Source organism: Lissotriton helveticus, chromosome 7 (genome assembly GCF_964261635.1).
Source record: "Lissotriton helveticus chromosome 7, aLisHel1.1, whole genome shotgun sequence".
NCBI classification, from domain to species: Eukaryota; Metazoa; Chordata; class Amphibia; order Caudata; family Salamandridae; genus Lissotriton; species Lissotriton helveticus.
The window spans coordinates 390,702,526-390,730,484 of NC_136068.1; the positions used below are offsets into that span (position 1 = coordinate 390,702,526).

The window sequence follows — 27,959 nt, forward strand, 5'->3', positions numbered from 1 at the left end:
CTTCAGTGAGGGTGAAAGCATATCAACCATACCCTTGAGTATACTAACTTCGTCTGAGAGGTTTCATATCTGTGCCTTCAACCCCACTATCTCAACAATGGACTGATCGGTACACATGGACTTACACAGGCAGGTAGGAGTAACAGTTTTAACACAGTCTCCTATTTCTTCGATATCCTGAGGGGCACTGGGTTCCTCGCTCAGTGCCGCTAAGAGAAGGAATCTATTAGTACATTCAAATACCTGATCTAATTGACTTTTACCAGTTTTATTACAACATGACAGTACAGGATTAACATTCGAAGTACCTGCTTGAGATGATACTAGGTCCCCTTTTGGTAGAGTTCTTTTAAACATATCTGGAATTAATAATGCCTCACTTGGGGGAGTAGATGAGGATGGGTTACACACAACTGTTGAACTACAACCAGGGCCCACAGGAGCAGCTAATATCTCATGGCAGTGACTCACTAAACTGTTGATACGACTCATAACACAGTTCTTATTTTTTGCAATGACTGTTTGGACTACTTCTTGTCTTTCTTACCCTTTCGCAATGGACCGCCTCCCAAGCAATCTGCAGCTTTCCTTTTCCCCATAGCACTTAATACAAGATAAGTATAAAACAACAAATAATATTAAAAACAAGCATTGGCATAGTCAATAGGTCTCGCTTTTGGGAACTTATAAGTGTTTGGTTATGCAGCACAATATCCTTGGTGCAACAACATCAACTTTTGCATGGCTAAACACTTATAAGGTCCCAAAGGCGAGACCTATTGGCTATGCCAATGCTTGTTTACATTTACCTTGGTTGTGCAATGCAACGAGAACTGTCAATTACTCTGGGACTTCCGTCCCAGGCGTTTTATTATTGCTGACTCTGCTATGCTGTTTCTTGCTGTCCACGCACCTGTAGAAGGTGTGTACGTTTCTAACGTAGTGCAGTGCCTGTTCCACCACAGTGGACAAACACTTGTTGGGGAGGAATAAAAAAGGCGTTACATCTGAAGCCCATCTTTAATGGAGACTGATTTTATAGAAAGTGTTCAGATACTCATGAATTCCCCTTGCCTTAGTAATTCCCCTTGCCTTTTTATCATGCATGACAACCCTTCTCTTTTGGTGCGAGTGACCCGGATGTATGACACTACAACGCATGCTTTTACAACGCATGCTGTTACAACGCAGGTTTTACATCGCATGCCATTACAACGCATAATGCTTTTGGGTGCTGGATAGTGAATAGTTTAATTTACTATTCCAACTCCAGTCCCCGTGGACACTAGGGAAGGTTATTGGATAGTAAATTAACCTATTCCCTATCCTAGAGCGCCCCCTACAGCAATGCGTTGTAATAGTTTGCGTTGTAAAAGTTGCGTTGTAATAGCACTTCGTTGTAAAAGTTTCGTTGTAATGGCTGTTTCCCGAGTGACCCTCTAGCAGGTTTTAATTTGATAGACCGTTTGGTATTTAAAATAGTGTATGGGTGTTATCGAAGACACTCTCTAGTCTCCATTTCTTTTCTAGCTTTATTGAAGCTGCTGATGGTTGTCCACTGTGTAAAATATGTCCCTTTACTTCGGACGCCAAGTTCCAGGGATGTCGTCATTACGTCAGAAAGGACTAGGAAGAGTACGTCCGTAAGACACTTTATTTTGGTAACTAGTCTAGGACCATAACAGCGATATACAAAACAATTACAAAAAAAAACACGACATGACTCTCCGCAAAGGTAGAATTGGTCAAGCTACTCACATGCCTCTCCACACAGTGTTACGCGCATAACCAACGAAATGTCACCGATCAACAAACAGTATTATTAAAGTGAAAGTGCAATAAAGGGATATATGTTTTTTTTTTTTTAAAACATATTTTTATTGAAGCGAAGTCATAGAAAAAAAGGCACAAAGCATATCTACATCAACCCTATTGATATGCAATCAGCAAGAATATGCAGTTCCAATCACACTACACAGCCATGTATGGCCCACATCCCGGAGGCTGGGCGGCGTAGGATCAGGGCATGTTTAACAAAGGAGAAATTCGCATTCGCGCTCCAAGGAAATGAAACGTATCAATGTCCTCGCCATTTTTTATCACGTCACATCCATATATTACATAACAGTCTAACAACAACAATTTACCCCTATAATGGCATCGCTAGTGCTGATCCAATAGAGTAGGACATTTGTGTTAGGGCCAGCGACGGCCTAGTCAATTTAAGGCAATATAGGCCTATGGGAATCTCAGCTATACGCATACATACATATTGAGGTACCGTAGCGTGGCAACAGAGAACACCTACACGGTCCCACGGCCCTCCCCTCCAGTGCCCTCCCCTCCACATTCAGGCTCCGAGGCATCAGAAGAAAACAACTCAGCACTGGTGGCATCTGAGTCATCCTCCGCCAGGCCCTCCATGCACAGCATCCGCCAAGCAAGCAAATCATCTTGCAACTTCCCATCCCTACGGGTGCGTTGCATATGGGTCTCTTCGGCCAAGGCCCATTCCCTCGCGTCCCTCAGCCATAGGGAAATCTCCGGCGCCCTTTGACCCATCCAAGTGATAGCCACTCGTCTCCTCGCCAAAACTAGCAGGAGTTGCAGGAACTTATAAGATAGTCTCTTTTTTTTTGGGTTTGGGTACCAGCGCGAGAAGACATTGGAGCGGTTCTAGCAGAAGCTTAAGGCGCGTAGCCTGGACAATATACCTCACCACCTTGCGCCAAAAGTCCTGGATAAGAGGACAATAAAGGGATATATGTTAAACAAAAATAAAGGTGCTGCTGGTAATAGAGCCGCGTCCTGCTTCCAGTAAGCAGCAATATTGCGCCTTAGTTGCTCGGTTAGTGAATAAGGTTTATGTCTGAGGGAGCTCAGAGCATACCCGTGCCCGGATTTTGTGTGGCTGTTTTATGCCATCGAACAGCTGTGTGCATTAGCAGCTGGCCTTGTAGGTCTTCCCCCTTTCACTCCTGAACCTTTATATAAACAAAACATATCTAGCTAAGGGGTTTAGAAGAGAAATGATTTTTGAAAAGCATTGGAGTCTCGAGTTTAATGCGGACAATCCAGCACACGCCTCACTTGCTTACGGAGGGGGATACTCAACTCAATATTGTACAGTTGATATTTGCAGCGATCACGTACAGCAGAATCACAGCCAGGGGTTGGTTTTTCAGCATTTTACTTTTTTACGTATTAACATGAAGGAACCAATAAGTACTTTCTAAAATGAGGATATTAACGGCAGATAAGGGATGGGGCAGTGCCCATTCACGAACACCAGCGCTGATAGGTTTTTCATGTCATGTGACATGGGGGCTCGACCAATGGGAAAGCGAGTTTGTTATGCGACGTGCGAGAGCTCTGGGGGAAGCAGCGGTGGTCCTGGGAGTGCAAGCAGCCATGCAAAGAAAAGAATGGGTTAAAGAAACGTACGTTGACACTCCAATAAGTTTGATCCCAGCATGCCGGCACCAAGTTGTGGGCCTGTCAAAAAAAGAGCACTGGTGGTTGGGGCAATACAAAATGTAGAGAACCAAAACCAGCCAGAAAGACAGAAGCACATTTTCCTTGAGAACAACATGAGAGATCGGCGCGGGCGGGGATGGAAAAACACACAGAGCGAGACAGTATAGTGAAGCGAGGCGTTGCACAGAAGCACATTTTGCTTCAGAACAACATGAGAGACTAGAAAGTAAAGCATATAAGGAAGATGACTTGATAAAAACCCACTCTCATGGCCGCGAAAATCTACAGCTTAGACATGGTTTGCAAATGATGAAAGTTAAACTACTAAAATCACGTGCCATGCAAAGGCATGAAGCTGACAAGGAGCCAGTGGGAGAAGGTAGGGGGTAGGGGAGGGCATTCACGCTTGCTGCTGCAAGTGTTCGCGCGGCATGCAGAGGCATGAAGCTGACGAGAAGGGAATGGGGGAAGGGAGGGGGTAGGGGAAGGCATTCACGCACGCGATGAATGAAGCCAGATGGCAGCTGTGCACGTCGCGCGCGGAATAGCAAGCTGGTTGCCAGCAAGGTAGCACTTTAAAAAAGCAGCTACTAAATCTCTCGCCGAGCAGTGCATGCGCTGGCTCAGGCGAGACCTAAAAACAGTGAGACAAGAGTAAAGAGAGGAACAGACAAAATAGTAGGATGTTACCGGATAGCAGTAACCAGCAGACTTAACACGTCTCTCAGTCGACTAAAGCAAAATGTCACTAAACAATGGTTTACTGACTCGATGTCAGGGTCATACGTGTAGAATACAAAGTACCTTTTATGCTGTGGGGCTCTGCTAAATACCAAAGTGTCAGGGGGGTGGCCCAGTCCTGTCTCCTCCTGGCGCCCCCAAGCGCGTTGTGGTGACGTTTGCTGGAGAGTCGGCATGGGGTCCTGGGACTGGTGGTCAAAGTCCCCTCTCAGCAACAGTGGCAGCACTGGCAAGACCGGTACGGGCTTTCCCGGCAATGAAACATACAGTAAATCCATAGGTCCCAACTGTAGTGGTGGTAGAGAGACAGGGGAGACGCGGAGATAGAACAGTTATTCAATTGGGATCAGGATATCAAACAGTATATTTTTAGATCGCTGCCCCATCCTTGGCTAGAGAAGTTAAGGGGATGGTCCAGCCCAGCCTCTGACAGTCAATGACGGGCAAGGATGGGCCCGCCCTTGGAGCGGGAGCCCCGAGCTTGCTTTATGCGCCTCCTGGCACGTTCTGCGATTGTTAGCGGCTTCCTGCCACGAGGCGCTATGGGGGATAGAGTCCCCTTGCAGGATGCGGCGTGAAGGCAGGAAGGTAGAGGCAATGACGGGCGCCCCGTGCAGCGGTAGTCTCAAGCTCACTTTATGCGCCTCCAGACGCGTTTCGCGATTGTCAGCGGCTTCCAGCCGCAAGGCACGATGGGGGGTGGAGTCCCCTTGCAGGATGCGGCATGAAGGCATGAAGGTAGAGGCAATGACGGGTGTCAGGGAACTGATACATCAAATATTTAATGCTTCTGATACTGCGGTGTTGTCCATTTTGTTTTCACATGTAGGCTCTGGCCATGTCACTTCTTTCCAAACTATTTTTGGAGTAATACCGGCTTTTATAACATTCCACACATTCAGCTGGCCACATTCCGGATGGCATCTTTTCAAATAATCAGCAGATCTCAATAACGAATATTTTGCCACTAATCTGGTCTGATCATTCGGCTATTTTTTTTAAGCTCATCATACCGGACCGTAAAACGCTAAAACTGTCATTGAGTCACACTAAGAATAGAGCCTGGAACAAGATAAAAGCTGAGGATGTATCCCAAACTCTAATAGATACCATCACTCCTATTCCTAGTAGCCTAGATGACGCAACCAGAACATACACCATGTGGCTGGAAACTGCAGCGAACAAGCTAGCCCCTGCAAAACAATTTAGCCATACCAGACAGCAACCCTCGGCCACATGGTATTCGAAGGAGCTGAAGGACCAAAAGCTGGCTTGCAAACGTCTGGAGAGAATATGGAGGGGAGGTTACAGGGAAAATGATAAAACGGAATACAAAGCAGGTCTGGCATTATACAAACAACTACTTAAAGACTCAAAAAGGAATCTTTCAGTAACAAAATTTCATCAGCCAAAAACTCCCCCAAAGAACTTTTTAAATTAGTAAAAGCTCTGGCTCATCCTCAGACACCTCCTATTGTGGCTAGTCAATAGCTCTGCAACAAAATTGCTCAAAGTCTTATTGACAAAGTCCATAATATTTTTTTAACCTTCTCAGACTCATCGCCTGACCTTAGTATTTACCTAACAGAAGGACAGCAGCCTATTAATTCAGACAAGCCCACTCTTAACCATTTTTCTGGTCTAGAGGTAGCAGATACACACAAACTCCTGGAAAAAATGTAATCGGGTTCTCCTAGTGACCACTGCCCATGCTCAATTATAAAAATGGCAGCTAGACCTGTGGGAACAAACTGACCCATACCATCAATAGTATCTATCAAGAGGGATACTTCCCTAAGGAATGGAAACATGCTTCTGTCTTGCCTCTTCTAAAAAAAACAAATTTGGATGCAGGGGATCCCAACAACTTTAGACCCATCTCCAGGTTACCCTTTCCCGCTAAGCTCATAGAAAGTAACCTCAATTCCCAACTCACTACGTTTTTGCAGGACTCGCAGGCCCTTGACCCAACCCAGTATGGGTTCAGAGAGGCCCATAGCACTAAAACAGCACTCCTAAAGTCCACAGAGGAAATCAGAACTATTTTAGACCATGGGGGGAGAGCCGTATTGATCATGTTGGACCTATCTGCGGCTTTCGACACGGTCCACCACAAATTGTTGATGGACCGGTTGGATAAGCTAGGAATAAAAAATAATGCGTGGAAGCTCCTTAATTAATTTCTTACAGATAGAACCCAAACTGTGACAATAGAATATTTTGAAGCTAAATCCTTTTCCTTGCCATGTGGTGTACCGCAGGGCTCATCATTGAGCCCTATCTTGTTCAATGTTTATGTATCCTCTCTAGCCCCCCTCATTCAGAGTTTCGGGTTCTTTCTTACCTCCTATGCTGATGACACCCAAATAGTGGTGTCCTTACTACCAGAGAACATACATGAAACTGTGACAAGGCTGCAGCAGTGTATGAAAGCGGTGGGAGTTTGGATGTTTCAGAACTGCCTGAAGCTTAATTCCGGTAAAACGGATGTGGTTCTCTTTGGAAATGACCCCCACCTTCTGGACCCCTAGCTGTTGGCCAGATGAGATAGGACCACTGCCAGTGCCAATCAAAAAGGTCAAGAATCTGGGAATTCTGACCGACGACAAACTGAGTTTTAGGGATCAAATTAACCACGTGGTCTCCACTACCTCGTACACTCTTAAATCCTGCAGAAAAATCCTGCCCCTGCTGCCTAAGGAAGCACAACAAATAGTGGTCTCGGCCCTCATAATGTCTAAATTAGACTATTTTAATAGTCTTTATCTAACGGTCCATAAAAGGTCGATGAAAAAGCTACAGATGCTGCAAAATGCGGCAGCTCGACTCATAACAGCTACACCAAAACATAAATCCATCTCATCCAAAATAAAAACTGTACTGGCTTACTGTTAGTAAACTTACCCAATTCAAGTCCCTATGCCTAGTTTTTAAGGCTCTCCATGGCATTGGACCAGAATTTTTACAACAACGCCTCACCTGGTACGTGCCTAAGAGAGTACTACGATCCACTGACCAAAAACTTGCCATGATACCTCGTATATAAAATGCTTCCTGGGGCGGAAGGAGTTTCACGTTTAATGCAGCAAAGGCATGGTGGAACTCTTTACCGTTAAACATCATAAACATTCCTGACCTTTTGCCTTTTAGAAAGGCTCTAAAAACTTGGCTTTTCTCTAGTTAACTGGATGTTCCCATGCTTAGCTCACTGGAAGTCTTCTCATAGCGCCAGGACACCTTTGGGTATCAGTTTGCACTTTATAAATACAAATAACATTAACATAACATTAACATATAAAGCTTTTTCCAACATGTTCAATGGGTTCCCAGTACTGCTGTTCCTCATTTTCTGCATTCTCATCCTGTTATTGTTGTTCCATATTTAAGGCTCTCTGTTTTCTGTTTAAACTGATTTTTACAGATAAATACAGACAGAAAACAATGTGTTTTCTGTCTGCATTTATCTTTAAAAGTGGATAAATACGGAAAATTGTGCTATTTTTAAGTGACTCTCCGTGCTATCTTTCATGAATTAAAGGCCAGCAGCTGAGCAGATAGACATCATGGAAAATTGAAAAACAGAATTATATTTCGGTATATCACAGCATTTGTCAACCTACATTTATGGTATAATGTTAGTATTTTGAAAAACAGCCACTGGAAAGCCACTAGTATACCAAACGCACTGCTAGATTCAAAAAAGGGACTAGATAATCACATGAAACTTTGAATTGTGTACCAAGCGTAAACCAATAAAGAAATCACATTAAATCCAAAAAGAATCAGCATGTATATTCATTATTATTTTCATGAATTACATGAGTAATACAATCAGCTACAAGACCTATCTTGTACTGCTTCAGGATTGTTACAGTATTGTTATTGTGAAACAATGCAAACAATTTACAAAGCTGAATTGTTGTAAATATGTTAAAGTTAATTACACAACCAGAATATATTAGGAAAAGCCCAATGCATTTCGGGTAAATCCCTTCATCAGGGGCACTGTAAAGAGAAGAAACAACAAGAAAACAAATAAACAACAATTAGCAATGAACAGAAGTTCATGTGTGCGTAATGTTGCGGATGACACAGTATTAACATAATGGATTCTCATTCAACATCCAGAGGGCATGCCATAGTTTAAGACAGAAGTGCCTTATGTGTTGTCTGAGGGTCAACAATTGATAAAAGAGCTCACAGAAAAGCTGCCACCAAGTGATTTCGAGTACACCAGTGCTTAGAGTCTGTATATGTTTATCCCGTTCAAAAAAGTACTAACATGGAAGGATGAGACGTAAAGCTGTAACCAACATCGTGATTTCGAAGAACAACTCACTGTGTATTTTGGCTGTGTACAAAAAGTTGTCAGGGGAAGCCTCTGGAAAAATGTGAGGTCACGTCACTCTATGTGTAACAGGAAATAAGGATGGTAAGTGGTTATAGTCACTGGGGGTAACAACAACAAAGAACGCAAGCTGATGTCTACGAGTGAGCAACACTCATGGGAACAAGTGAATAGATAAGTACCTTCATGAAATGTTGGACACACGGAAACTGTATTCCCGAATTTGGCACTTTTACCGACTCAGCAGTCAGCCTGAAGTAACGAGAAAGCGGATAAAAAACAAGAGCTCACCTTAATTAAATGTTATGTGTACAAAAATATCAGTCTAGTCGCAATAACGTGCAGATTGGTGATGAAAGACTCACCATGTTTGTGAACGTGCAGCACACAAAGAAGTGAAATGTGGTCCGACCAGACGAGATGAGCGTGCCTCAATCAAATAGCCAACTGCAAAACAGGAGGAAAAAGACCTTAGACTTGCGACTACACGCGTATGGTCAATGCGTTGGCAGACACTTCGTCTGACTAAGCGCTAGTGTAGATAAGTAATGTGGACTCACCGTGTGGCAAACAAACAAAGTCCTGGAACGCCGTAGTGCTTCCCGAATGTAAGAAGTTGTACGTGTGCGGGACGCACACAGACTGATAACCGCGCGTACCCTTAATCGACGTAAACATAGGACTGGCGGGGTCCGCCATCTTGAAGTGATAGCGTGTATCGGATTGTAGAGAGCTACACACCCGATCATCAATAGCTATACTAAATTAAATGATGAATCCTAGGTATGTAGAACCAAGTAGACATAATTATACTGAACTGAATAATGGATCCCAAGAATGCTAAACCAAGTAGACATAATGGTAGCCCGATGACGCCTGATGTCCACCAGCATAGGAACGGTGTATGGGACAATGGAAAATGGTGAAGCATCGTGGGTAGCAACTCCTTATCAGTGTTAGAGTACGAGTAACATCTGGTCAGAAAATGTGCGTGTGGATAAAACAAACCCACTAAATAACAGTGACCTGTCATGACAGTGACAGACACTGAAGAAGTGAATACCATCAGCAAGTAAAGAAAAAAGAAAAAAGAAAGGAACATATAGTAAAGAAGATCTATTAAATAATTAGACAGAGGAAAGTATATAGAAAAGGAATCGCAAAATGCGTATGGATAAATCAAACCAACTGAATAACAGTGACCTGTCATGACAGTGACAGACACTGAAGAAGTGAATACCATCAGCAAGTAAAGAAAAAAGAAAGGAACATATAATAAAGAAGATCTATTAAATAAATAGACAGAGGAAAGTATATAGAAAAGGAATCGCAAAGGATCACCCATGTAATGTACATTTTGACCAAAAGACATACACATTTACAACACTACATGCATAATATAAAGATATCATAAAAAACATTGAAGTTCTATCCTGTCATTGAGCCCACCCGGTACCAAGGTTTGAAAGTATTTTATCCACCAAGCTTCTCTTTGAGCAAGAAGTGTGGTGTGGTTCTGATCAGGACGTGGTGTTAAAGACTCCAAGATGGTAAATCTCATTTGTGCATTGGTGTGCTGATATTCTAACCAGTGTGCGGAAAAGTGCGATTTGATTGACTTGGTGCGAAATATACTTTTGTGCTCAGTGATACGGATTTTAAGTTTTCTTGAGGTTTTACCTACGTAGAGTAATCCGCATGGACATTTTATCGCGTAAATGACATTCGAAGAATTGCAGTCCCCATTGTATCTCAGTGGAATTGCTTTTCCTGAGTGCGGATGGTGTATGGTATTTCCAATTGTCACATTATTGCAATGCACGCAATTGAAGCACTCGTGGAATTGTTGTTCAGGTTCCAATTTAGTTGACAAAATGTCCTTGATATTTTTGCTGCGAGTGTAGGCAAACAACGGTTCCTCATCAAATAAACCTTTGAAATCAGATTCCTGTCTTAGTAATTCCCATCTTGATTTAATGATGCCTTTAATTGCATGTGATCTGGTGGAATATTTAGACACGAAGACATGTCGTTTGGACTGACTTTTGGTCTTGGGGGTGAGTAAAGACTCCCGATCCTGTGCTTGCGTTTTGTTCAATGCTTTGGTCAAGGTTTCTTGGGGATAACCTCTCTCGCTGAATTTGGCCTGCTGTTTTTGTAGGGCCTCTGCCAAGGTAACATCATTAGAAGTTATCCGCTTGACTCTCAACATCTGAGAGTAAGGAAGATTTGTGATTAGCGACGGTGGATGGAAACTCTAATGTAATAGAAGGTTATTTCTATCTGTGGGTTTGGTGTAGACCGACGTCTCGAGTGTATTATCGTGTTTAGTAATCAGAACGTCAAGATAGTTGATGCTTTGTTGACTGATAGCATGCGTGAATTTGATTCTCTCGTGTTTATTGTTAAGTTCCAAAATAACCTGTTCCAATAGCTCTTTTGAATTTTTCCATATAAGAAAGATGTCGTCAATAAACCTTACATAAAATGCCAGGTTGTTACTCCATATTTCTTGACTGTAAATGTTGTCGTTTTCAAATTGAGCCATGAACGTATTAGCGTAGGCTGGAGCACCTGGAAAACCCATAGAGGTACCGCTAACTTGCAAATAGAAATCATCTTGCCATTTCAAATAACTATGTTGCAAGCAAAAAATCAATAGCTCCAATAAGAAAACTTTATTGACTGCTAGTTCTGGCAGTTGTAATAGAGCCCATTCACAGGCCTCAACTCCCTCTTTTAATGGGATGGATGTGTATAATGATGTAACATCAATAGTACACATCAACCAATCCGGATTGTAGTCATTTTGTACCTGATGCAACAGGTTTAGAAAATGAGTTGAATCTTTGACGTAGCTCCGCCATGATTGGACAAATTGTTGGAGAAAATGATCAATGAGTTGTCCCGCTGGTGCAAAAATAGACTTGCAACCAGATACTATTGGCTGAAACGGAGGATTGACGAGGCATTTGTGTACTTTTTGTACACATAACATTTAATTAAGGTGAGCTCTTGTTTTTTGTCCGCTTTCTCGTTACTTCAGGCTGACTGCTGAGTCGGTAAAAGTGCCAAATTCGGGAATACAGTTTCCGTGTGTCCAACATTTCATAAAGGTACTTATCTATTCACTTGTTCCCATGAGTGTTGCTCACTCGTAGACATCAGCTTGCGGGCTTTGTTGTCGTTACCCCCAGTGACTATAACCACTTACCATCCTTATTTCCTGTTACACATAGAGTGACGTGACCTCACATTTTTCCAGAGGCTTTCCCTGACAACTTTTTGTACACAGCCAAAATACACAGTGAGTTGTTCTTCGAAATCACGATGTTGGTTACAGCTTCACGTCTCATCCTTCCATATTAGTACTTTTTTGAACGGGATAAACATATACAGACTCTAAGCACTGGTGTACTCGAACACACTTGGTGGCAGCTTTTCTGTAAGCTCTTTTATCAATTTTTGACCCTCAGACAACACATAAGGCACTTCTGTCTTAAACTATGGCATGCCCTCTGGATGTTGAATGAGAATCCATTATGTTAATACTATGTCATCCGCAACATTACCCACACATGAACTTCTGTTCATTGCTAATTGGTGTTTATTTGTTTTCTTGTTGTTTCTTCTCTTTACAGTGCCCCTGATGAAGGGATTTACCCGAAATGCATTGGGCTTTTCGTAATATATTCTGGTTGTGTAATTAACTTTAACATATTTACAACAATTCAGCTTTGCAAATTGTTTGCATTGTTTCACAATAACAATACTGTAACAATCCTGAAGCAGTACAAGATAGGTCTTGTAGCTGATTGTATTACTCATGTAATTCATGAAAATAATAATGAATATACATGCTGATTCTTTTTGGATTTAATGTGATTTCTTTATTGGTTTACGCTTGGTACACAATTCAAAGTTTCATGTGATTATCTAGTCCCTTTTTTTAATCTAGCAGTGCGTTTGGTATACGAGTGGCTTTCCACTGGCTGTTTTTCATTGTATTGGGCTGGCTGCCCCACAACCAAACAGCACGCATACTTAGTCTAAGAGTACATACCAGTGTTTATAACGGTATCCAATAGGATGTGCACAGGTTTACATTCCTTTACTATAATGTTAGTATTTACCAGTGGATGTAATGTTATGTAACATTTGGCATCTTAAATAGCTAAAACACGACAGACATCAAAGTATGAGTGCGCGCCTATCAGTTAAATAAATATGTAAATGTGCAGTTTTACAACTTAATTTATACACAAACGCAAAATAAACATGGATAAATACAGATAAAATGGCCCAAAAATAAATATGGACAAATACAGACGGAAATATAAAAAAAAATACCATAAAACCGGAAGCCCTATCCATAATGTATGCTCCTTCTGCTGCCGCCCTGGACCTGGCATCAGTCCAGCACTACCGTGAGCAGATGCTTTAGCTCTTTGGCATGATTCCGTTACAAGCATTGGATGTGGATTGCTGTCTAACATTCCGCGGTGCTTACTTCACCTTTGTGCAACCTGTATTTCACGACATCTGGTGCCATTTCAATGGGCACTAAATATATGCCTGGCTCTGCAGATGCCCGAATCCGTGGATCTCGAACTGCTGATGAGGTCCCAAGTGGCCCAGTATCAGGACTCTTCCTTGCATTTGTGACCTCTATAAAATGCGAGTCTGGAGCAAATGGCCAACTGGAGTTTCTATGCATCGGCACAGAGATTGCTGGGTCAAAGTTTTGTTGAAACCAACGCAGTTTGCCCGGTGATAGTATATACATTTGTTGGAGCCGAGGTTCATGTCTGTTCATCGGAACTTATAAACTGGGCCGCAGACCTGTCTATCTATGTGGAGTTGGACCCCATCATGGAGTCCTTCGCCTCTACCATGGCTGCTTACATACTGGATCCCTTCGACACATGCTAATTGGATATTTTTTCTTCTTATATTGTCACTTATTGGCCCATGAAATCTATTGATTTTAGTGCTAACCTTGAGTTTTCTTATCTTCTGATATCTGTCATCCCGTTACGTACTTCCTTCCTGACCGAAGGGAGGGTGGGTCATGTGTTCTATACAGGGCCAATTGTAGTTTTCCCCATGTTAGCCTAACTGTGCATGTGTTCACAAGCCAGTGAGGACAGCCCCCCTGCCCCCCTCCCCAGCAACAGGGATATTCTACATCAGAGGGTGCTTCTGTGAGCTGTTTAAACTATATTTACTGGGGCCTGAGCACTTAGTTTTTTGGCCAGCAGGGGGAGTAAAGTTTTATTCAAGCAGTATTGTTAGATTTCCAGTTAGTGAAGCTTTTACCTGCAGAAGTCCAAAGTGTGGATTGAGCCTGCCTGTCTCCTAGGAGATTCTGAACAGGAGAAGCAGTTCGCCAGCCCCCACCCCCAGGCCAGCAGACCATTGGCTATTCAGCTACCAGGCAAGTTTGAGCCCTCCCCTCACACCTGCCCAGGTCCCTTAAGGCCTTGCTGGGTGCATCCCAAATCCTTCTCCTCCATCTTGTGAATTGCAGCCTACCTGTGCCCCAGATTGCAGTGAGCAGAGTCCAGGAAGTGGTAAGGAGACAGGCTAGTGCTGTCTCTTCCCAAAACAAAAGTTGTTTAAAAAACGATTTTCCCTTTCTGTGATTACTGTCTTTGCATGTGGTTGTTACAGTTTAAAATTGCAATTTTGACCTGCCTGTGATTGCATATTTTATCACCTGTTTTGTGTTTTAAACTTGTGGTTTTCCCTGCCCATGATTGCTTGCATTTAACGTGTTGAATTGTGGGATATGCAGTCCAACCTCTGTAGTTTGGCCCACTCATTCCTTGGTGACAAATCTGTTTTCCCTCCAAATTTCTCCTCCGCGCTAAGACCTGTGTGTTAAAACAGTGCACCCCTAGCCACCATTTTGTGTTCACAAGCCAGTGAGGCCAGCCCCCCTGCCTCCCCCCAGCAACAGGGATATTCTACATCAGAGGGTGCTTCTGTGAGCTGTTTAAAGTGTATTTACTGGGGCCTGTGCACTTCATGTTTTGGCCAGCAGGGGGAGTAAAGTTTTATTCAAACAGTATTGTTAGATTTCGAGTTAGTGAAGCCTTTACCTGCAGAAGTCCAAAGTGTGGATTGAGCCTGTCTGTCTCCTAGGAGATTCTGAACAGGAGAAGCAGCTTCCAACTCCCTGGCCAGCAAACCTTGTCTGAGGTCGCTGGGACCTTATATGGTCTGCTAGTGGTTGGCACATGTGTACACTGATTGGTGGTTGTATCTGGTGTTTCTATTGGGTAAGGGTTGATGTCCTCATTGGTTGGGTATTTGAGGGTTCTGATTGGTTTCTGGGTCTGTGATTCAATCATTGTAGGGTTGAGCCTAGGGCTAGGGTTAGGATTTCTATTGGAAGTAGGGACTAGGGCTTCCTATGTTATTGGTTGTTGGGAGTAGGGTGGGACTAGGGCTAGGGTTAGACCTTTAATTGGAAGTAGCAATTTAGGGCTTCTGGTGTGATTGGTTGCTGGACTCGGTGTGGGACTTAGAGTAGGGTTAGGCTTTCTATTGGAAGTAGGGACTAGGGCTACCTGTACCATTGGCTGCTTGGGCTTGGGTTGGGACTACTGGTAGGGCTAGGGCCTTTATTGGATGTAGAGATCAGGGGTTTTGAACTGATTGGGTGTTTGGACTAGGGCTAAGATTGGCTGTAAGGTCCGGGTCTCCTATTGGTTCTAGATTTTAGGGCTAGTGTTGTGATGGGATAGTGTTAGGGCTAGGGTTCCCATTGGCCGAAGGGGTCATCTGATTACTAGGGCTATAAAAGGCCAGGGTTAGGGCGTCGGCTAAGGGCGGAGAGGACAAGGGTAGTTGCCTGTTTGAGCCTGTTAAGGGCGAGGAGGACAAGGGCAGATGCCTGTTTGAGCCTGTTAAATTCGGAGAGGACAAGGGTAGTTGCCTGTTTGAGCCTGTTCGAGACTGGTCGGGACTAGAGCCAGAAATGCTGCCCTTTTTCTCATTTAGCTCACACCATCCACATCCACAAACAGAGCAACACACTCGCACCAAATGTACACCATGCACAACACTATGCACAGATTAATGTACCAGCCTGCACTACAAACCCAACCAAAGCACATCTACACACCCTGATATCCCAACTACCACACGTATCCACCATCACCCACAAACAGTACACAACTCTATCCTATACCACTAATCCATTGTGCATATATGTACCTTCCATGTACTTGGATCTGTGTGTCTGTTACTTTTCTCTTGAAACAGCATATTCAATGCACTACCCTATTTCTCATCCTGTGCCTCTATCAATATATTTAATCTAAATATACTTACTTGCTTTATGTATCTATATACTTTCAATGTACTTATGGTCTATATATTTATCACTTTCTTCTGTTTTAGTATTTCCAATGAACTAGCCTATTTCTCAGCCTATACTTCGTTCAATATATCTTCTAGCCCAACCTTCTGACTCATCTCAAACTTCTTTCTACTACTCCTTCCAATGCACTACCCTCTCTCTCATCCTATACATCTATCAATATATCCTCTACATCCACTCTCTCATTTATCCCAAACCCCATACCCCTACTATGTTCGCCAAAATAACCCTTTCTAGACTCTCTCCTACTCTACACCTCCTTGCATCATCTGACACCTCTTTTTACTACACCGATCCCCTAAAACAAACCTTTCTAATCTCTCCCCTCTGACTCCTCCCCTCCAAAACTCCTTTTTACTAATCCAAAAGCCTCTTCCTACTGCTAAGACCTAAAAAAAAAATCCTTCACTCTTTATCCCTCCACTATCCTTTTCAATCAAAATTACCAGACAACATATTCACTCCTCAAATTCCATATTCAACTATACTAATATACTGCCCAAATAACTGAATAACATATCTACTACTCAAATTACTTCATATTTATACTATACTAATTTTCAACACTAATCCTTTATGGGTTCCGGAGTGGTGTGCTACTCACCAGAAAAGCGCTTCAACACCCATCAGGGGTAACAAGTGCTATATTAATGCAAATCTTTCGTCCCCTTTTATCCCTCCGCTATCCTTCTCACTCCAAGTAACAGACTAATATCCACCACTGAAATGACCTCATATTTCACCATATTAATTCACCACTAATCCTTTATAGGCTTCCTGAATAGCGTGCGTCAACAAGCGATAAATACAAACCTTTGTCCTCCTCTATCCTTCTGCTATCATTCCAAATCCAAATAACTGACTAACCTATTCACCACTTAAAATGTACTTGCATGTTTCACTATACTAATTCAACACTAATCCTCTATGGGTCCCGGAGTAGCGTGCTACCCGCCGAAAAAGCACTTCGAGGCCTCGTCAGGGGTAGTAAGCGCTATATAAATGCAATTACAATACAATACAATAGACACAACACAGAAATGTAGCTGTTGTTTATGAACATGTGAACCTTGTCATATAGGTACGCACAGCAATGTGACACACAATGAGAGGCTGATATTTTCTGAGAGTAGATCACAGCTGTATCTGAGATGCAGCACGTTCATCTGTGTATGCTAAGGTACGGGGGCCGCTACTAAGCCCAGAGATCTTTGCTGAATAATCAGTTTTGCTTCTGTAGAAGGGGAGGGGTTAGGCTATTCTGTCTTATAATATGACAGGGCATTTCATAATATACGTTTTATTGACAATGCTGATGGTATTTGTGCTAGGAAGTTGTTTTCTGATTGTGGCACATATACTGAATTCTAGAGCACAATAGTTTAAACAAACATTTCAAACTTCCTTCGTGTCTCTGCCATATTTGATTGTGGTCGAGTACGAGTGTGTGAGCGAAAGGGGGTGTCCTGTCACCACGATCCCGGAGAGGGTCAGGAGTGTTGTGTTCTGGGCTGTCAGTTTACTTGTTCCTCTGGTTATGAGTAGGAGGGCAAGTGAGACACTATAGCTAGTTGGACTCGGGCTCATGGTACTGAGGTGGTATGGTGACTCAGTCCCTAACTACTGATGTTCTATGGTTCCAAGCATAGTTCTGTTCCTGAACAGAATTCCTTCAACAGCAGTACTAACGCTTTTATGTTAAAAACACACATCTTATGCATATTGAAATAAGGTAGGAGCACATTTAGCTAGACAGCTTAGGGTCAAGAGGGAGAAATAATATATTGGGGAGATCATGCAGGAATGAGGGGAACTTGAGAGCTCAGATGAGGGGAAAGCATGCTTGTTTGGCACCTTTTATGAAACATTATATACAGCTGATCAAACAGCTACACAAGTCCAACTTTACTATCTTGCCTCAGTGACACTGACTCAAGCTGAATGCTTGTAGGAACTCATCACTGGCGAAGAGGTCCAACAGGCTATTAAATCCTTGAAACACCATAAGTCCGGATGGACCCACGGCTCAATTTTATTAGACATTTAGCACCAACATGGTTCCCAACCTGACCCACCTCTTTAATCATACAGCAAAAGAGAAGACTGTCCGGCCCTCTGAGTGAGGCCCTCGTGACCGTGATACCTAAACCTGGGAAGGATCCCCATTTGTGTAGCTCCTATAGGCCAAGCTATATTCCAAACTCCTGGCATCACAATTGGAAGATATGAGGCCAGATGTAATCCACCCGGGTCAGTCTGGGTTTATCAAAGGCAGACAAACCCATAACAATGTGAGTAGGGTAGTTTACCTAATTAAGAAAACTTCCAGAAGGCACATACCAGCAGTTTTATTGGGTCTCAAAGCTGAAAAGGCATTTGATCGGGTGGATTGGCCCTTCTTGTTTCACACACTAAAACGATTTGGCTTCTGTGACACCTTTATCGCTATGATACAGGCAAATTATGCCACACCCTGCTCTAAAGTCTCAGTCAATGGGTATATTCAGAGCTCTTAACCCTGGGTAGAGGGACGAGACAGGGTGCCCTCTTTCCCGCTTGCTTTTTTGCATTGAGCATCTAACCCCTGGCAACGAAAATACGAGAAACTCACAGTATTAGAGGCATTCTGTTTTGGCTCTGTGGAGCACATAATTTCACTATTTGCCGATGATATCTTATTAACGCTTACCACACCATATCTCTCACTGACCGCTCTTGGGACAGAGCGTCGGTCCTTTGAGGCAATAGCAGGTTTCTGTATTAATTTGACTAAATCATATCAAAGCACCTGGCTCTTCGACTGAACCACAGTGCCTTTGATGGATCAGCAGTCCCCGAACCCCCCTCCCCCGCCATCCGAGACCCTCACGGATGAGTAGTTACGCTCTAAAAGACACTTGATTGATTGATTGGTTGATATCTGGGTAAGCTGGAACTCGTACTCCTCAACAATCTGGTTGATGGTTCTTTTTATGCAGTATGGGAGGTGAAGAGAACTCCTTTCACAATATTTAAATGTCTACGTTTTCCACACTACCAAGTAAGAACTCAGGTTGAGAACTGAATTAAGGAAAGTTTTTTTATTTCAAATTCTGAAACAAATAAATGTACAATCTATGCATTATGGTGTTGAAATTCAAAGTAAATAGGAGGAAGCCAAATCTCCGGTAGTGATTCACCCTATATAACAAAAAGACTCTGTCACAGTAACATATGCTATCAGAAGGTAAAAATACACACTGGATTGCATCTAAACTTCACGCAAAAGCCCTACAAATCCCCTCTCTCAACACTACCTTAAAGTGGCAATCCTAACCTAAAACAAGCTCCAGTAGAGATGGGAAAAGGTGTCAGCCGTTAAAGCGCTCCTAAGAAGAACTCCAACCAGGGTCATGTAGCATAGAGCCGAAAAGCCAAAGGTGAGGTCTGTGCCTCAAGGCGTCTCAAAGCAGCGTCAGCTGTTCCTGACTACATTACAACTTACTCGGTACAAAAGGGGGTGGTGATGGACGGAGCATCTGAACCAATCAAACACTCACACCCAGTCAACAGATCTGGGTTTAATCCATCACTGTTCTTTAGCCCACTCTGCCACCCCAGTTCAGACATGGCCATATGCAAATCAGTCTGACCCTGTGCCTCATGGGAACAGTCCAGCCCGAACTGCCAAGCCATGCCTTCCCTGGACCCATGAGGCACAGGGTCAGACTGATTTGCATATGGCCATGTCTGAACTGGGGTGGCAGTGTAGCCACTATAGTGTTGTGGAGTTCGTAATGACAAGCTCCCAACACCATATACTCTTAATGGCAGCACTGCACTTACAATGTCTAAGAAGGGACTTAGACACTGTTGGGGTACAGAGCTCATGCACCTGTACCCGTACCACTGGCATAGGGCACCCAGCTAGAGGGGTGTCTAATTCTATGCCAGGGCAGTGGGTTGTTGGCATGGCGCACAGGGATGTGTGCCATGTCGACTGTTTACTTTGTTCTGCACCAAAACACGCAGCCTGCAAAGGCAGTGTGTGTGTGTGTGTGTGTGTAAAGGTACAGTTCCTCTAAGGGTGGCACAATAAGTGCTGCAGCCCTTAGAGGTCTTCCTGGTCACAGTGCCCTGGGTACCTGTGGTACCATTTACCAGGGGCTGACCCGTGGCCAGAGATGCCAATTGGGTTCGTTTTGGAGAAAGAACACAGGCCATGGGAACCTGATTAGCAGGGACACAGGGCACACCAAGAAAAAGTGCATCAGTAGTCTGGCAAAAAGTGGGGGGGTTACTGCAACAGAAACCCACTTTCCTACACACGGTGAGATATTTCATACATCCTTGGTTCCATCTCCTTCTTCCACGAGAACTCGTCCCCCATCCGTTATTGCATTTCTTCTTCTCATGCCTCTTTATCTACTAGGAACAATAACTCGTTCTCAAAACTAAGGAAGCTTTGTACACCTGCAGTGGGATCACAAGATGCATGCAACATTCTAGCATGCAAGCAAAATTCAAATTCAAATTCAAACATTTAACTCGAAAGTACATTAGAAATGCAATTCAGGCCTACTCTTAGGCTAAATTAACAACCACAGGTTACATTACGTGTGCCCTTCTATGTGCAAATAAACTGTATTTTCAATATATCTCTCAACAGTTATAAATGTCATCCTTTGAAATAATAGCATCTCATGGGTAATGTTAAATGAAATTAGCAATCACATTTAGTTTGTGATCTCTTAACAAAGCACTAATGCATACCTTTGTCAATGACATCTCTAAAGTAGATATAAGATTTGCATTAATCATGAGGATACTTAATCATCTTGTATTCCTCTTCTTTTCATACATTAGTCATACAGAATATATGTAAGTGCAGATTAACCGTGATTATAACGCACTCCTACTCTCACTAACAAAGAGGGGTCCCAAACTGCCCTCCTCCATATCTGCTTAAGTTAACCCTACCCCACCCAGAAATGGACACACTAGTGAAAAGGACTCCCTTTCAATAGGCAAAGAAAGATCTCACGCATTTGGGAATTAAAATGACTCCCACATTGTTGGCCTTGTACCAGGCTAATTACCCCCACTTTTCTGCGACAGTTGAAAAACAAGTTAAAAGGTTGGGTCAAAATGGCAGTGTTGCCAACATTTCTGTACCTTTTCCAATCCTTCCCAACTGATCTGGGCCGTAATCTCCTCCCAACGCTGAAAACCCTGATTACACAATTCATTTGGTAGAAGGGGAGAGTCGGTTTGCGTTTTAAATTACTTTGACAACCAAAGGCAAATGGAGGTTTGGACTTACCAGATTTTCACCTTTACTACCAGGCAGCCAAACTCAGATATCTCGGAATGGTCATTGTGTGCATCGGATAAGCATTGGCTGTATATGGATAGGGCAATAGTAGGCAGAGTCAAATGGAATATACTCTGGAAACCAAAAGATGACATCCACCAAATGCATATCTGAGCACAGCCACAAAAACTACCCTTTCTCTATGGGACAAGGTAAATAGGACAACTAACTGGACAACATTTTCATCCCCATTCATGCCGACCCATTATAACCTGTCATTCCTATTAGCACTAGTGCAGGTCCTTTTGATGCATGGCGAGAAGAGGGCTGCCTTACCCTATCAGACCTTTCCCACAACTGGGATATCTTGACCGTTGAAAACTTTCAACGTAACTTTAATCTCCCCAATACCAAACACTTCCACTATATGCAACTGAAACATCAAGCATTACTCCCAGGGGTTAGGGAAGTGGACACTAGAGTACTCACACACATAGAGCAATTTGTAAAGACGGCGAGCGCCTCTAGAGGCATCATTATCTTTTTATACATTCTCTTGCTTAACGCTTTACACCGTTCTCCCCTCCCGCAACCGTGATTCATCACCTTTGGAGAACACATCCTAGGGAAAGAAATAGCAGAACGGTAGTGGAAGACACTTTGGGAACACATTTCACAAAGTAACCATTCACTGGGCATGTGAGAAGCACATTTTAAAATACTCTATGATTGGTATCTAGACCCCACTAAAAACAAATTTGAATTCAAATTACCTCAGATTTATGCTGGAGAGTTTGTGGCCGCTTGGGGACTTTCACCACATTTGGTGAGACTGCCCAACAATTCGACCATTCAGGGTGGAAATTTTTTAGCACAAATCAATGTTGGGTAACCCAATCCTGGAATCTCCAGAGTTTGCACTTTTAGGTATATGTGATGAGTGTTTGAAATACCAAACCAAAAGTGGCAGAGCAATAATGGGGATAGGAGTTGGCCTAATGGCCAAGGCGGTCGACCTCGAATCTGGGGAACTAGGTTCGAGTCTTGGCAATGACGCTTAACATCCTGTGATTCTGGGCAAATCACTTAATCTCCCTGTGCCTAACAAAAATGAAGGTGTCCTAATGTAATGCAACTGATGCTATGTAAAGTGATCTGATACCCGATTCGGGTCAAATTCGCACTATATAAAAAAATAACTCTGTAATGTAGCTATATCTGGGAGCGACGAAACTATCCATAGCAGCAGCATAGAAAGAAAGTGGCGCTAGTGTTGACGCAGTGGCATGCACGATTGTGGCAAGCATTCACAATGGAAAGGTTGGTGAATATCTTTAGAGATGATTTAAAAATTTTGAATAATCTTGGGGCCCTTCAGTAGCTTATTTTTCTCAAGGCCTTCCACTTGTTGCCTGCTCCCCACGTATAAGGGCGCTACACCTTTTCCAGTTCTGATCTTCAATAGCACCCAAGAGAGCAGAGCTTATTAATAGGTACTCCACTCTAGTCTTGTTCACTTACAAAACCGGTAAACACATTTATGTCACCATAGTTAGTTACTTATTTTTTTTTATTTTTTTTATTCGGTTCATTCTTATTGTTTAATAGAAATCAGGAGGGAGAGAGGAGGGGATGAGGGGATGGGTTGATTCTGAGAGGGATCCTAAGGTTTACCATGTTTTATGGAGATCTCAGTCTAACAGAGCACAAGAAGAGCATATGAACAACCTTAAATGTCCTGTGTGAAACTGTATTGTATTATGTCATATTGTTACAAATGTCAGAGGTCTATCTTCATCTGCTTGCATCTCCTTGTAATATGTGTAAATCTAATAAAAATAAGTTTGAGAAAAAATAATGTTATGCTTAGGTAATGATTTGACTTCTTTTTCAACAGCTTCTTGTAAATGAAAAGCGATTTGTCTATGTCTCTGAGCAGCGGACAGACATCTTCATTAATATGCAATGTTACTTTCATAGTCTTAAGCTTTCCTAACTCTTGAAACAACAAAGGGAATTGACTTACTATTTCATGTTATAATTCACAGAAAACAGTCCCATACCAGCAGCTGTACTGAAACTGAGCAGACAGGCACTTGATGCTGTACCTTGAAGCACTTAGACAGGCACTTGATGCTGTACCTTGAAGCACTTGGATGGGTGTTTGCACCTCAGTATTTTTTTGTTCATTGTCGCTACAAGTGAACTATGACTTTTTATGAGTGTCGATGCAGACCATGTGTACACTTTGGTTTTCAATGGTGAAAGTCGTGGCAATGGAGAAAATTATTTTTTTTTCTCTTCAGGCATTATGTTTATTGATGCAGCGCTGTTGATGATGAAAGGTATCGAGAAACCATTTCTTTTCAATGTGATCTTCGGACTATGCTTGTATAACCTTGGTGCTTTGGCATGTCGACTTTTCTCTGACTGACATTTTTTCTCACATGCACCAGTCAGACATGCGCATCTTTCTCTGAGGTAAACATCGACATGGCACAGCCATCTTCCTCACTTTTACTTAATAATCAGGTGGAAGAACTGTTTGATGATAATTTAGATGACGATCGACTTCGTTCAGTGTCAGTTTGACTCAATTAATGTCGGCGTTTGGCCTTGTGGGTGTGTGTCGAACCTTGCTTCTGGAATGTTCTGGTGGCCATTTTGTCTTCGTGCCGTGACACTCTTACTTTTTCCTTCTCTTTATTAACCGTCACAAAATGGTTCTCTCTCCCACAGCGTTTACATATCTGTCCAATGGTAAGACATTTACCTTCGTGTCCAAATGAAAATCCACTTCTAAAACATGACTTCTTTTTATGTGTAGAAATCACTTTGTGTCCTTTAGCTTACTTTTTTAACTCATGACTGATTCACTCTGGGCACCTTTGGCCTCCATGTCAGCAGCTTGTCTTTCAGCATGCTCCTCAGCTCTGGTAGCCATCAACACTCGCTCCAGACTAAGTTTCTCTCAGCATTCGTTGTCTGAATGAATCTGACAAGCATCCATCAATAAATCTAAGACATATAGATTCTTCATCATTAAATGCATTGAACACTTACAGTGTTTGAGTGTACTGAGTATCTCCACAAATTCATCAATGATTTCATCAACATTTTTGCATTCTTACCTGAAAATGTATCGTTCGTAATCAACGGTTGGTATTGGATTGAATTTGAAATTCAGTGTTTCTTTAATCTGATGGTATGTGATTTCTTTGTCAGTGTGCAGTATTTCCTTTATGACTTCTTTCACACCTTCACCAGCAGGATTTTTCAGAAACTAGACCATCGTTTTGTTTCAGTCTCTTGAAGCGCATCATTGAAATCATCAAATGTCTCTTTCCAAGCAGTCCATCTATTGCCAATATTTTGCTTTTTTGCTGTAGCCCAACAGAGTGCACCCGTCAGTGCTGACAACCGCGGCGGCCTGCCGCACTACGCCCGTACAGCGGCAGCAGTAAAGAAAGATGAGCGAGTCCACAAGCACTCACCCAACTCGAGGGGACACACGCGCGTCCTGCATAGGTGGCTGCATGCGGCAAAGCCACGCTCCTACACCGAAGCCACACCCTCACACGAGGCATCAGCAAGCCACAGAGCCCACAGGGGAGCTGCTGAGAGACTTTCAGCCCACAGGGGAGCTGCTAAGCGATACATAGCCCACAGGGGAGCTACTGAAAGACTGCCAAACCCAGAGGGTGACACCCCTACCGATAAAAGGCCAACAAAAAGAGCCTGCATCTATACAGTAAGGAGACAGGCCTTAGCACACGACACCACGTGGGTCACCCTGCGCCATTACTCCTACTGGGCCTGCGCTGGGAGCGTGAAGCACACCACCCGCTCCAACACCCCCAGAGTCCCCTACAACCAGACATCATAGGGGATGACCAGGCAGCAGCACCAGCCTGCACGCTGTTCCAACATGCGGCTTTAGGGGTCCTACCCCCATTCAGTGAACTAGAAGATCCCGTGACAGCCTCTCCACGATGAAAAATCGGGATCGAGCGCCTCAACAACTACTTTGTTGCAACCCGGGAGACAGACGGCGCAGTAAAGAGGTCCCTGCTACTACACTACACCGGGGATGAGATCTTCAAGCTTTTCAAGCACTTGCCCAACACAGGGGCGGCTGCCAACTATAACACAGCGGTAACAGCGTTAAATGGCCATTTTGACCCGCAGCTGAACCCTGATTTCGAACGATTCAAGCTCAGACAAGCCCGCCAAAGAGAGGGAGAGTCCATGGACACGTTCTACGCCCGACTTCGTGAGCTTCCCAGCCCGTGCACCGAAGATGACCAACCGAAGGAAATTTGGGCGCAACTAATCCAGGGGTGCCGTGACAAGACCTTGAGAGGCCTCATCCTGCGCCAGCCAAAGATTGCGCTCAAAGACATGCTGATACTGGCAAGATCAGACGATCTGTCCGCAGCCAGAGCGAACGAGATCAAATCAAACCCCAAGAGCGGTCTGACGCCATCACGACGGAACGAGCCAATGCCATTCGAGCCAAACCAAGAGGAGACACGTTCAGGAAATCGAAGCCAGACCCTTCCAAGTCAAGATGTGGGTACTGCGGGAATGATGCTGAATGGGTTATATTTTAGGTCGTGCACTGCGTTTCTTGTTTATGTTCTCCTTCTCGCCGTGCTCCTTAGGAATCACTCCCCGCCTGGAGTGTAATACCAATACGTCAATGTGTAGCCGTCCTATAGATACTAGGGCGGTCTCCTCGGGCACTGGTTATGTGCTGTATACAAACAGCTTAACTTTAACTCAGAATGACTTTACTGCACTCGTTCTGGTGTTAGTTCAATCTTCATTTTATTTATTCCTTTTGACGATGTTTTAATCACATCCATTATAACTTTTGTTTCATTATCGCTTTATACACATGCATTGTGCTTATTTGCAAAATTCAATTCCATTCCAAGGCATTTCGGCGTATTCGCCTTCGTCAGAGAAAGGTTCTACAAAAAAAAATATATAAACATTCCTTAGTAACTAATGGTGTCCATGGGTGTATAATCATACAATCAATTAACTACGTGGCCTCTCTTTCTTCCTTGCGGTTAACGGTTCTGATAACTAGTGTTCAGTGTATACCCAGCTCTCGTTGAATCTTAATGCTCCCATGGCTATTGTGCGTTAACGAATGTCTTTCGTACTCATACCGTTTAATGCGAGTAACGAATTACATAATTCTACGTCTTATAGCTCGTTTTGGTTAATGTTTTTAAGCTACTGCTGTTCGTGCTTACCTTCCTCGTTGTATGCCCCGTTACGTTCGCCTCGTTCGGGTAATCGCTCGGCGTTCGTTCTCTCGTCTATGTGTCTGCGCATGCGCGCTGTGCTTATAACTTCTTAAAGGGGCTGTTACCTGTTTCAAAAAACGTTATTGTTCCCTCGAGCTGTTAACGCTACTATTGTGTTATCTACATCGCTATGATATGTGCGTCAAAATGTGATTACGTTGCTCATATCTACTAAGCTGGAGCTATGTTATGTGTTCCAGACGGTCTACTCTCAATATAGTTCGTGGCCCTATTTATCTAGTGGTATGAGAATAGCCAATGTATGGTACAGAAAAAGCCTCCTTAAAATAGATATATCATTTAAGATCTTTGAAACCGCATGGTTTAAATGAAAGGGTGGAATTTAACTGTTACTTGTAACCGCAAAATTGTTTGAACAGTACTCATTTTATGGAATGTAACCTATATGAGTGATTAGGATCTTATAAGGCTAGCCGTTAACCACATACATTGGCTATTCTCATACCACTAGATAAATAGAGCCACAAACTATATCGAGAGTAGACCGTCTGGAAAATTTAACATAGCTCCAGCTTAGTAGATATGAGCAACGTAATCACATTTTGACGCACATATCATAGCGATGTAGATAACACAATAGTAGCGTTAACAGCTCGAGGGAACAATAACGTTTTTTGAAACGGGCAACAGCCCCTTTAAGAAGATATAATCACAGCGCGCATGCGCAGACACATAGACGAGAGAACGAACGCCAAGCGATTACCCGAATGAGACGAACGTAACGGGGCATACAACGAGGAAGGTAAGCACGAACAGCAGTAGCTTAAAAACATTAAACCACACGAGCTATAAAACGTAGAATTATGTGATTTGTTACTCGCATTAAACGGTATGAGTACGAAAGACATTCGTTAATGCACAATAGCCAAGGGAGCATTAAGATTCAACGAGAAGCGGGTATACACTGAACACTAGTTATCAGAACCGTTAACTGCAAGGAAGAAAGAGAGGCCACGTAGTTCATTGATTGTATGATTATACACCCATGGACACCATTAGTTACTAAGGAATGTTTATATTTTTTTTTTGTAGAACCTTTCCCTGACGAAGGCGAATACGCCGAAATGCATTGGAATGGAATTGAATTTTGCAAATAAGCACAATGCATGTGTATAAAGCGATAATGAAACAAAAGTTATAATGGATGTGATTAAAACATCGTCAAAATGAATAAATAAAATGAAGATTGAACTAACACCAGAACGAGTGCAGTAAAGTCATTCTGAGTTAAAGTTAAGCTGTTTGTATACAGCACATAACCAGTACCCGAGGAGACCGCCCTAGTATCTATAGGACGGCTACACATTGACGTACTGCGGGAATGAGCCACACGCTGCAAAAGACTGCCCTGCCCAGGGAAAGACCTGC

General features: G+C 43.1%; 1 protein-coding gene across 1 annotated transcript in view; it reads right to left on the reverse strand.

Moving 5' to 3' along the window:
* Positions 1-26,598, reverse strand: part of LOC144769100 (uncharacterized) — a 72,759-nt gene extending 46,161 nt beyond the window's left edge. Inside the window, exon 1 of the mRNA XM_078653100.1 lies at positions 26,517-26,598. Coding sequence (XP_078509226.1) covers positions 26,517-26,598 — 82 coding nt within the window. The remainder of the gene's footprint in view (positions 1-26,516) is intronic.
* Between the last annotated feature and the right edge of the window lie 1,361 nt (positions 26,599-27,959).